The sequence below is a fragment of the Dromaius novaehollandiae genome, chromosome 23 (assembly GCF_036370855.1).
Source record: "Dromaius novaehollandiae isolate bDroNov1 chromosome 23, bDroNov1.hap1, whole genome shotgun sequence".
Taxonomy (NCBI): Eukaryota; Metazoa; Chordata; class Aves; order Casuariiformes; family Dromaiidae; genus Dromaius; species Dromaius novaehollandiae.
The window spans coordinates 7,873,161-7,885,878 of NC_088120.1; the positions used below are offsets into that span (position 1 = coordinate 7,873,161).

Sequence of the window (12,718 nt, forward strand, 5' to 3'; positions counted from 1 at the left end):
AGGAAGAGAAGAATTTGCAAACCTAACCAAAGGTCATCCAACCATGTAACTGTTGCATTCGAACCAGAAACGGAAAAGACACCAGCAGGCATTACTAGGTACGTTCTTCTCACCGTGCTCAGTGACAGAGCTGAACAGCGGCTAGGTGACGATATAACAGTTCAATTTCATTTTCCAGTAAACAGTAACCAAATATTTTGGAAAAAGCAAACTTATTAATCAAAGAATGAAAGATGCTTAGTAAGCATTAGCAGACGACTGTATGCTAAAAGTTGACTGGTCTCAATGTCATTTTTCATAAATCTTAAGAATGGCTGGTGGGATAATGTAAAGAAAGAGACTGTACACCTAATAAGTGACATACACTTTACATTGACAAGTATACATAAATAATTTCAATATACCTCTCCACAATGAAGTGATAACTGTGAAAATAAGACAGCTTTAAGCAGCAGAACAGTCTTCTCTCTATAACTGAGACTATGCCAAGCTTGTTCCAGTAAGAGATACCATGCTTTATTTGGGGTATTTATTAATTCAAAAAAAGAGAAGCTCTGATCAGGTAAAGCCCAAACAAATCAGAGGTGCTGGCACAAGACAAGGTGAATTAGCATTTTTGGCAACGGAGCATTGACATTAGTTCCAGCTTCTTAACCCATCTGGTTCGTGGCATTCCTGCTGCTTTCAACGAAAGCTCTGTACCAGCAGTGCTCACGGGACTGGTTCAGACGGCGCTGGGAGAAAGCTGAAGCCCGTGTGATCCACAGAGTGTACATGAATGTGAGCAGAAGGAGGGAATAAGCCACAACAAAGAAAGGATGCTTACTTTCCCAACCAGGAGGAAATATTTGAGGCTGTGAGCTGCAACCTTCCTTTATACTTGACAGAGGTAAAAGTGTCCAACCAGGGCTGTGCACATGAAGTTTGTGAGAAGCAGAGGTATTACAAACTTATGACACACAACTCAAACAGATCCTGCCTGAACACAGAGCCAAAGCCTCAGGGAGGTCCTCACCACGGCTCGGTGTTTCAGGAGGCTGTCCTTTTCAGCACTTTTTTTCTTTAATAGCTACAGATTTAAGGATCCTAACTTTTAAAGCATGCTCCAAGCCTAAAATATTCTTCCTTTTACTCTGAAGGGCCACAGGGGATCTGGAGTAATACCTGCAGGAAAACGAGAGCTATTTGCCAAAATCAAAGTCAAGATTAAACTTTAAAAAATTGATCAAACTCTGGGTGCTTCAGCTGTCCATGAAAGATCAGTAAGCCTTCCTACCCACACTGCCAAAGCACATCCAAGCAGACTATGTACCAACAGAATATACCTGTTCAAGCAGATGATGCTGTTAGCCTGCAGCCCCTTAAAGTTACCACACACTGCAGTGAGGAGCTCCCTGTTCTTAGAAACTGCTTCTCTGCAAGTGCAAACAAACCCAGCAAAGACACAAACATGACTACTGACCCTCCAATAAGTCTAAAGAACCTAACAAATGTTCAGTCGTGCCAGTCCCAAAACCTTCCTATATAAATATGCAAGTAGCAAAGGTCCAATGGACAATGCAAAAATCTTGCACCAGCAGCGTGATTTAGAATTAGATTAGATTACAAACTCCAATCCTTACCCAGGACATGAAGTGTTCTGTATGTCATATTCACTTATTTAAGGCTAGAATCTTAGTGATGGACACTAAGTCACATTAAAAATAGCGTGTGTGAAGTGGTAACCACACACCCTTTGTAACCATTATGTAAAGTGGAACTAGATACCCTTTGTATCCATTAAAGCAAAGACTCCAGTTTACCAGCCACCACAGCCGAGCTCATGGTAGGTTCAGGTAGTGACGACCCAACGTGTTCCATGTGCAATCTTTTGATTAGAGCAATACTTCTGCATACGAAAACCTTACACACATGTGAATTGTTCAGATCACCATGTAGTTAAGAGTTTTGTAATGAAAGTTAGGAACTTGAAAAAGCTGTGGAGAATATTCTTTTATGAAACAAATCACTCCCGTCAGTACCGATGATCTAACCTAAAGATAAACAGTCCAAAGATACAGTTACATATTTGAAACGTGATCAAACTACATACGGTGCACGGTCAGCTACTGTAGTGCAACTCCAAAAGGGCCAGAACAGAATTAATACAGAGAAAAAATAATCTCTTTCAAGTCAGCAGCAGACAAAACCATAGGAAGTTTATCTATTGATAAATTGATGAGCTTGTTCAGAAATTATTTTTAAAGTAACATTTTACCACATTTCAATTACTCCTTTTCATTATGCTGTAGTCTCTGCTACAGCTTTAAATACCACAGCAGAAGTTTTCTGCAAATAAATACTCCTTACTACCTAAAATAAGTTGGGAAGCTAGCAATCTGAAGGAGAAATGTTCACTCTTAGTACATTAATGGTACCGCAGAAGATAGAAATAATTAGTGTCAGATGGGCAGGAGTTTACATTAAAATCTTGCAATCTCTCTGCAGGTAACATCAAGTTTTAGGAAAGCAAAAGTAAGATGTGGTAGGCTATCCCTTGTTCCACAGATATTTTCCTTATTCCAATCGCCGGAAGAAATCAAAGCTATCTGTGAGAATAATTAGTACATAAGACAGCTTGTTTCAACACCTCATGTGCCAAAAGGCAAGATTTCTGTGGATACAAATAGTGTTGCCAAGCTGCACTGCCAGCTTTTTTTTTTTTTTTCTGAAAGGGTACAAATAGCTAGAAGAAGGACATGATTATTACTAGATAATACATAATACAAAAAAGACAAATTCTGCTGTGATTACAGCTTGGGCTTGTTTTATACAACAGGTCCCTAAAACATGAACAAAACCTGCTGCATTTCAGAACTGACAGTGAAACAATAACAAGGAGTCAGCTTGCTCTGGTAGCTATCGGTAAGCGATATTAAAACATACCAAATTTATGACTCCAGTGGCCCAATTATGTAATGTTGGGAAATCAGCAGTTCGTACAACAGCTGAGATGCAATGATTAAGTGCTTGACAAACAGAGCCGAATTCGCATCCATCCGACGTAGCTACTAGCTCCACTTGTAGGAACAAACTAACCAAAAACCCAAGGCAAACAGATTACTTTCAAGGCTGATCAGCAGGGACAGGGCCTCTTGCATCCCCTCTCCTCTAGCTATCAAGATGGCAGAAACATAACATTGACTGAAATACCTAGAAATGGGGATCAGTAACTTCCTCTCCAGAAAACTAAACACACAAGGATAGTTTAAAACAGTAAAGACTGTCAAAATGTGTTTCACAGGCAGTGTTTTCCTTTCATCTCAGAAAAGCTAAATATTTAAAGATGCGTCTGAAATACTACCTAAACACACATGCACTAACCATTTACCAGGCAGAACAAGAAGAAGAAAAAAATCCTTGCTTCAATTAAGTTTATATTTTGTTTATAAAACATTACTCTTAAATTACATAGCAGTACCCTTTTAGGCATAATGTGTTACATCAACTATTTAAGCAAAAAAGTTAACAAGCACATAAGACTGCCCTGTTCTCAAAAAAAACTCAACCTTTATTGTCTCAAATAACCACTGTTAATCCTTAGTCCCTAGCAGTCATAAGGCATACTTTACATTTAATACTGGTTAGTCAGCTCAGGGAAATCATTTGTGAACACAAAAGGAAAGCAGCTTGGCTTTGACATCCTACAGTGAATCTGCTGGACAAGAAGTTATAAAAAGCATCTTTATTTGGAAGCTGAGCAGATCAGATCTGGAAGAGACACGCGTATGCAGGACTTCACACTGCCCTTTTCAGAGCGCGGCCTCAACGCAGACTAGAAGTTTAATAATGGGGATGAGTAATGCCACTGGAAGTAGAGAAGACAATGAGCAAATGTTTTGCAACCCAGGGACAGCATAAATGACAAGTGAAAAAAAGTAAATATGAAGTTTAAATGCATTCCATCCCATGCAGTTTGTCAGATAAGTTTATGCTTTCCAAAACAGCTGTTTTGGTGTGCATATTTAGAAACATATCTATTGGTGTAGGAGTAATGTATTCAGTCAGAACAGAAGCAAGATTTCGGGAATGATTTCACTTATCTACATTTATAAGAAACGGTGTGAGCACCAACACACGGGAAGTTAGTGTTTTAAGTGCCCATGGCCTGCCTGCGCGGGCAAATCAGTGCACAATAAGCAGCTACAGGGATTTTACAGCACAAGAGCCACATCACACCCACACACCACATAGAAACTCGCAACAAACGAGAGTGAGGTGGCTTAATTCACTTTCAGAGCAGAGTAAGGCTATGTTGCATAAAGGCACTCTTGGAGTACATTAGCCATCTATCCAGAGAATTAGAGTAGCCAGAAATCTGTAAGGGCACATCCTAGTTTACTGTATGTTCATCTCTGTATTAGAAACTTCCCAACTGTGCAATTACAGTGACCACCTGATCCAAGCTCTGAGGAACAGGGCTTCCTACATCCGAGGAAGAGCAGATGGAAATCTCAGTGTATAGATTAAAACCTAAAACCCACAAGGTTTAAATCCGATTGCCTATTGTAGCTATGTGGAACAAAATTCTTGGTCTGGCAGGTCATCCTATGAAGTGCTTCCCTCCTCTTTTCTGAGGACTTACGAACAACCCAATGTTCAACTGCAGAACTGCAACAACAGCAAACTGATCCGTTCTCTTCTTCAGCAAGCAAATAAGCCATCCAAACAGAACAGAGATGCCCACCTGAAACTAGTAACATACAAATAAAGCAGTCCTGTATGAGATTATTCAGATGCAGCTTTGCTGAAGACAGGGACATCTGCACTCTATTAATCTAGACTGAATGTGGTTCACAGATTAGATTAACTAGCTGGTCCTTATTTGCTTCATGGAAGTCTTCTACAAACATTAGGTATCAATTAGCCTGGATATTTAATTGCCAGAGGCATGTCAGAGGAGAAAATAATGTTTTTATTGAAGTAATTGTACTCACACAGCACAAATCCTCAGAGACAGACCAGATTCAAAAGTCCAATTATCAAAAGGTACAGCAAGGAAAGTGAGCCTGATCTGCCAATTAAGTTAGCCAACAAGGATTTGCTGAAACATGATAACAAGCATTCGGTACATGAGAAAAACGGAGACAGATGCCAGGAGTGGTAAGAAAGCGCTTAATTGTGCAACAGCTCTGTTCTAGACATATCTCTATCCCCATTTTGAACAGTTACACACTATTTTCTTACAAGTACTTGTTTTGGTAACAAATGACAACAATGTATGTCTCAGGACTCATGTTTAGGATACAAAGTGTTTGCAGCAGGTGCTGTCCTTAAAAGACTAAAAACTGCCATAAAGACATTCTTAAAAAGGAGAAAGCTATAAAGTTAGTATGTGGTGGGATAAGGTATCCCTTTATACAGGCTGAATTCTAACCCTGGCCTATTTTTGCCTTTTTTTTGGGGGGGTGGGGGGAAATTTGTTGCGATGAACTGAACCCCAGATGTCCCTGCAAACTGATGTTCCTGCACATGCAGTAAAAGCATGTTTCTTTGACTCATCTGTATCAATTTCAAAACAGAGTTTGCTACACTTGAAACAACTGTAACTGTGGTCATCTAACCCCCCCCCTTTTTTTCTCCAAAACATTTTTTTTCTCAGTATATTTCAATTTCAAAACTGCAGACCCCCAGTCACTATTAGTTTGCAGAGAACTTCCTGCTCAGTATTAATAATTTGGAAGTAAGAGTCAGTATTAGATAAGTAAGGTATTTTTATCCTTATGATAGTAACTCCCTTAGGACTGTTATCTGACTAAAAAAATAAGGTAAAACGTGAATGACAGGAAAACACCTGCAATGATTACTCTATTCTGATGAGCCTCATGCTCTGAAACAATTTTACCTAATTACCCAAGAACTATGATGGGAAAAGCAATCCCCTGGAATGACATTGGAATGGGTAACTATATGTATTAAAAAAACACAACCACAAACAAAAAACAAACAAGCAAACAAATCGCCATCACTACCCCAAAAATTTCAGTTTTGCTGTTAGCTGGTATGATAGTGTAGAAAACAGAATTTTCAGAGATGATAGCGTTCCATTTCCCACGCACACCTCCAGCAATGTCCTGAAGTACTCTTCAGAAAATGCTATTGTCATACTACACCGGGGATACAATTGCTATCTATAAATAGACATCAGAAGATGGGGCAAAGACGTCAGAGAGGAAAGATATTTAAGTCTCCGTTGAGCCAAAAAGAAATGAGCAAGTACTTGCGAATAAAAGTCAAAAATTAAAACCTGTTAAAACCATCTGAATGGCAGGGCCAAGAAGCTAGCTGATTTTAACTAGAGCTTGAAAAACCAATAAAGATTATGCAAGACTGTGCCTAGAATAGCAGGAGACCTGGCACGGCGACTATGAACAACTCCTCTCATGCTAGATTCTCCTGAAGAATGATTTCATCCTTTGGGCACCTACAGGAAACACTCCAGTCCATTTGCTACAAGTTTGCAGTGTCCATCCTGTATCTATTGCGAGAGTGCTGTAAGTACTTAGCTGCTTTTCATAAATACATCTGTATTTAACGTTCAGATAAGCACATGTAAAGATGTGACCTTTCTAATCTTGATAGTTCACAAGGCAGCTAAATTAAATCCCTATGACCTGTACTTAAACTAACAAGACAGCAGGTGTGCAGGCAGGAGTCTGAACTTATCCTTCTGATTAAGGAGTTACGTAGCAGCTGATACCTTGCATCCATTTTTGTAAAGTGAGGATTAAAATAAAAAACAAACATTTCAGAGACATGAAAATAAACAAACAAAACCCATCAAGCTCTACTGAATTCCATGGAGTTGTAAAGGCCACCCAAACGAACAGCTTGTCAAGAACACATTCACTGAGCTCAGCAGCAATAGCGCTCAATACTTTTCTCACGTCTTCTATCAAATAGTCGTCAAAGTTATTTATTATGCCTCACAACACCCCTGTGAGGTAGGTAAGTATTGTACTCTGAGGTAGAAAGTAAGCAACTTGCTCAAGGTTGCATAGCAAACCAGAGGCAAAAAAAATCAGGAATAGAACCCGAAAGACCCAGCTGCTAGTTATCTTATCCCACCACTAGACCATTCTGTTTTCTTCATGGGATCACAAGCTACATTTTTCTAAGAAAAAAACTGATGTAACGAAATCAAGAGAGGCAGTCACACAATGCTCATATCACACTTACCTTACCAGTGCATCTGGTTTGCTTAGCTGGTTATTAGGAATACAATTTTCCATTAAGTCCTTATGTGTGCTTGGGCTCTTGCTAGCGCATTTCTGTTTTTTCTCATTTTTAGTAGATGAGGAAGGGATGCTCCCGTTAGTTGCACTGTGACTGCGAGGCGAGGAGTTCACAACTCCACTGACATTTTTGTAATTTTTGGATGAGGCAGTGCATGAGTCCTCTTTTAAGAGGTTTTCTGTACTTCCTACAAGATCATTATTTAATCTTTTACTATTGATATGGTTTTCCATGTATTCAATTTCTTGTATTTTAGAGTCTACAGGTTGCAAAATATTGTTATTTATTCCAAGGTTGTGTTTCTTCGCATCCTTGTCCTTTTCTTTCCCTTTTTCTCTATATTCTAGCTCCGGCAATGTTGCAGATAATTTTTTATTGGCTGGAATGCCTCCATTGTGCTGCAAAAGTATTGAGGAATCCATATCAGATAATCCTTTGGCTGCTGCAATACCAAAAATAGAAAATACTTAGTTTATTAAAATTAATTAATACTGTGACATACAAAGAAGAATCACTAAGTATGCATTGATCATTTCTGCAGAAAACAATAATTATTAGAGTCTATCTTAATGTAGGAAAAAAAAAATCAGAAGTCACATGGTATTTTAAGATCAGTTTTCTCATTACAGGCAGGACACAGTAACCAAGGGATTTAGTAATAAATATGTCTTTACAGAGCACTAACTGACTAGATTAATGCAGTTGCTAATGAGAAGACTAAACAGAAAAGGCAATTCATTTCTACTGTCATATTAACCATGGCCAAAATAAAATTATTTTCAGCTCCTCTGTCCCTGAGCTCACAATACTTTAGCCAAAACAGCACTGACTAGTAAAGCTCTTCCTTAGCAGGCTTTTTTTTTTTTTTTTTTAATTGCAGATGACTGCGAACACATTAAGTAATAAGGAAAACTTGCCTTCCTCTGCTTCCCTCTCTTGTCTTTGTAGCATCTGCTGTTCTGGGGGCAGAGCTTGCTGGAGAAGCTGCATGTAGAATTCATTCTCTTTCTGCACTTCTTTTTGTTTTCTTAAACGCATTTTGTAGCTGACGTAACTTTTAAAGCCAAAGCCCAAAGTCACAACAGGGTAACCAATACTAGAAAAACAGAACAAAAAGAACATTATTAACCAAAGTGTAACTACATTATAAGACTAATAAAATATATAACTGTAAATACATCTGGCTTGCAAGTTTTCGTAAAAAGTGATATATAAAATGTTTTTTGCTGCATTACAATAATTCTACAGTTCTAAAATGTAGGGTTTTCTCTATCATGATAAAATTACATCTACAATTTATTACAGACAGCAATTAACTGTATCATAAATTAAAGGATTATGACAATGCAACTGCACTAAGCATAGCAAAGGCAGCTTTTAGACAAGCACCAGACTAGGAATTATGCATCTTTTAAAAGAGATAACAGCTAACTACAACAGAGGTTCTCCAAGCTTTGTTCCTAGAGGGCCATGTAATATTTGTGACATTAAGCTGGGAGATGAGTAACAAATTCCATCTGGAACTGTGAAAAGAGAAACAGATCCTTAGTCCCCTCTCTTCATACTCCTCAGAACTTACGAGCATCTCTCTTTTTTACCACTCTTTAAAGCAGAGAAAAAACAATGGTTCTGCAAAATACTGCCTCTGCAACAGGCCCTGCAACATCTTCTGCCTGCAGCACAGACTAAAAAACAAGAGTTGGAGAAGCAGCGGAAACATACAGCTTCGGGGCTGCTGCATTTCTGGTGGGGACCAAAGCTGTCGGCCAGAGCGCTGCCCTCGCCCAGGCCTCGCACAGCTGGAAGGGACCCCGGAGTTCCAGCCTCGATAACCAGCTGCCTCTGTTGAGGGTGGCCGCAATTAAGACGTCTTTTGTGGGTGACAAACGGCCTTTGGAAACTCCTGGTTTAGAAGATTGACCTCGAAGCTGCAAATGAACAACTTCTAGACTTAGTGCTCCCACTTATCTTTCTGACAAATACGATATGCAGAATTTTGCTTCCAACCAGACTCAGCTGGTCCATTTGGTGACAGGGATGACAGAAGCATAACAGAAATTTTGAATCAGCTTTTTCATAAAGCAACTTCATCGTGCAGAGTTTAAGTATTCTTATTAACTTGTGACAACTGCAGCAATACAGAATGCTAGTAAATCACGCTAGTATATTTATTAACAAGGATACTCAATCAACGGGCAAATGTCCCTGTATAAAAATAAATACACCTTTGGCAAACATGTTAACAAAGCACAGTGAAGTTACATTTTAAACCCTAAACGTGCCTAGATCGGGGAAAACTCAGATGCAAACTGTATTAACTATTAAAGTCTTCTCATTCTTTGCTTAGTAATAGCACTGCGCAAACTGGGGTTCTAAATATGCTGCCAGAATGCAAGAATCATTTGCATACGCATCTGACATTATCTCTGCCAATGCTTCTTTTGTCGTACTGAGCAAAGCCAGCTGTAGTTACAATTCTAAAACTCTGATGACAAGCTGAAATGTTTGCATCCAATTCAGGAGCAGAAAGACCTTTCTTCACAGCTCCTAAAGTGCTTTTGTAATCTATTATAGAATTTAATTAGTGTTTAAGGGACTTATTGCACAATGTAGACACTATAAATTAAAGTGACAGATGTCTAATTTATTCAAGACTGTATCACAGGGAACTGGACCAAATGACTCCATGAAAAGCAGGATCCATTTTAAACCTACCCTGATCAATGCACACTATACTAAAAGCTTGCTGAATAAAACTGTATTTCTTCCAGATACAGATATTTTGTAGTTATGTCTTTTGCCTGAAGTCACTCCTATTACTTCCAAAGAAGTAGTGTTACAACGTCTTTTATTTTCTATCATGGTTTTCAACCTGAAGCTTTTTTGCATCCTGTAATGAATTATGAAGTCAGACAGTCATGAGAACCCTTCTTTTTTTGGAGGGGAAGGAGAGGAGTCCTTTGTTACAAAAAAGAAAATCTTTTTTTCCCCTCAAAAGAGAAAAGGAAAGGAATTTCGTCCATTTACATCTTAACAGAACACACACGTTATTAGTGAAAATATTTTTTTGCTACTTTTACCATCCAGTCATTATGTAAATACAGAATTTATAAATGGATGAAAAGAACTTTCCAGAAATGCTATGAATATCCATGCTCCAAAAACTTCAGTTCCCTACAGCTCACAAGCACTCTATCTCCAGAAAGGTTGCACCTGGTTAATGTTTAGCATATAATTTGCATGGAATATTTAATGTCAGTTAGGGACAGGGTCGGGGGGGACCAACTAGCCAAACCTTCAACCAAAATAAGAAGCCCTAAACATTTATTTATCTGGTGATATAAATGATAATAAGAAAGAGGGGAAATCCACTTACCAGTGTGCTGCAAAAGGACGACAAAGGTCTACATGGAAGTTTTTTAAGTCTTTAAATCTAATCGCTGCTTCAATATAAACAAAAAGTATCCACAGTGATACTGTTGGTAAACACACACCTCTCTCTATTGAAAGAAGGAGAGAGAAAGAAAAAAAAAGAGAGAAGCTTGAGTAATACATTTATATATAACAAGAAGCAGATACTTTTAAGTTATTTTTAAGAGATTCCAAATGTCAAAGGAAATTCAGGCAGACATGTAGGAATTGTAAGAGTTTTTGCAGAATAAAGTATCTAGGATGTCTTATTTAAAAACAGCTCTAAACTTTTCTCTCATTATCTTGCTTTATTACTTTTGCAAGGCACCAATGAAAAATAACAGATGCACAGCTAACGAAATAACTTGGCACAAAACCCTAGACAGAGAAGGAACACAAATGGAAGAGACTGCAGAGGATGAGGTAATGTTAGAGCTTGTGATCTTTGAATCAGAGCAGTGGTAAGCTTGGACTACTTTTTCTCTCCAAGTTAGGTATATATCAGTGCCAGATGTGAGCAAATCAGCTGAGAAAACATAAATGAGTAAGCACAGAGCTAGTTACTCCATATACAGTAATGCAGACAACAGTCTCTGACTCAAACTCCACAGTAGGGAGGCATTCAGGACGCTGTACTGACTTCTCTACCACTACTGGTGAGAATGTAAAATAGTAGCCACGCAAAAGCAAGGTGTTAATCCTCTCGGCCAATGGAAAACTGATGTTATACTGTGGTCTTTTGAATAGTTTCCCTGTGCATAAGTGAGAAACTTATTACAGGAACACTCAGCTTACAGGAACTGGGAAGGAAGGGAAGAAAAATCATAAACTGCAAAGTTGTAGCCAGACGTCAATTAGACAGACATACCACCTAAAAAGGACATAACTTCCTCAAGAAAAAGTGTCGAGCAAGTTCCCATCAACTTAGACAAGCATTTAAAAAGATGAATTCCCAAGGTTGTAGTGAATTAAAATATAAGAGCTCACTAGCTAAAGTTAAAACTGTCCCATCAGGTTTTTGCTTTGGGTTTTTAAACATTAACTCTGAGAGGAACAACTTCAGACAATACTTTAACATCTTAATAGAGTCATAAAAATAGCTCCAGATTTTTTACATATTTTAAATTGAGCAGCAACTGATTCACAGTTTCTCCCATTAGCTCCCACATTGTCATTATTATAAATGATTAATTTGTCAGAAAGATGACTGCTTTTACCAATAAGCTGAGAAATGATCCGTGCTGTCTTGCAAATTCTTATGAGCTGATTGCAAGTCTAACACAAAATATTACAAAAGCCCAGGATCCCAAGGACTTGGGTAGGGAAAAACACCCTTAAAAAAGTTCAAATTTTATTGCTAAAATTTTTGAGCAAGGAAAGACAAATGCATAACCCATGTCAAGTTTTAAAGCTGACGCAAACTAAAAAAATCAAAAAACCCCAAACCCCAGCCAAAAACTCCCAAACCACATGATTTATTTAAAAAAAATAAGAATTCTAAGCATATAAAAAAAAGATTTTTCCGCACATGCCTCAAACTGTTGAGGCAGCCGTTACTGCATCCGCAGCAAGTTAGTAATAAACAATTGATATTATCAGCCTTTGTGCTCAGAAATGGAATCAACTGGCATGCAGATTTTACTAATAAACATTTAAACTACAAATATGATAATAGTATTTTGCTTTTTCAATAATAAACCAATTTTAACAAGTTAGTCAAGTAGAAGGAATAGCGTAATACTGCTTCACAAAACTTTTTGTATGTACTCAGTGTTTATTGAATGGTTGCAGAGTATTTTGAGGTCAGACAGATATTCTTCAGTATCCTGGAATTCCTTTTATACACTTTCAGTTCCATTAGTTAACCTTCTATGACTACAAGATTCACCCAGAGATGTATCAAGTGCAAATCAGCATACTAAGGATAGCATAAGAACGTTTTACTTAACCTGTAGCAAAGTACCTTAAAACATACACAGCAACAGACAGAAGAGGGTTTCTGCATATTACTAAAAATTGTAAGATATATATT

At 38.1% G+C, this 12,718-nt stretch overlaps 1 protein-coding gene across 1 annotated transcript in view; it reads right to left on the bottom strand.

Annotated features, from left to right (window-relative positions):
* The window catches only part of MACO1 (macoilin 1), a 30,960-nt gene that overhangs the window by 7,283 nt on the left and 10,959 nt on the right, over positions 1–12,718 (bottom strand). The window contains exons 4-6 of the mRNA XM_064525075.1: positions 10,652–10,775; positions 8,193–8,371; positions 7,219–7,717 (exon numbers count right to left, since the gene is read on the bottom strand). Of these exons, the coding sequence (XP_064381145.1) occupies positions 7,219–7,717; positions 8,193–8,371; positions 10,652–10,775 (802 nt within the window). The remainder of the gene's footprint in view (positions 1–7,218; positions 7,718–8,192; positions 8,372–10,651; positions 10,776–12,718) is intronic.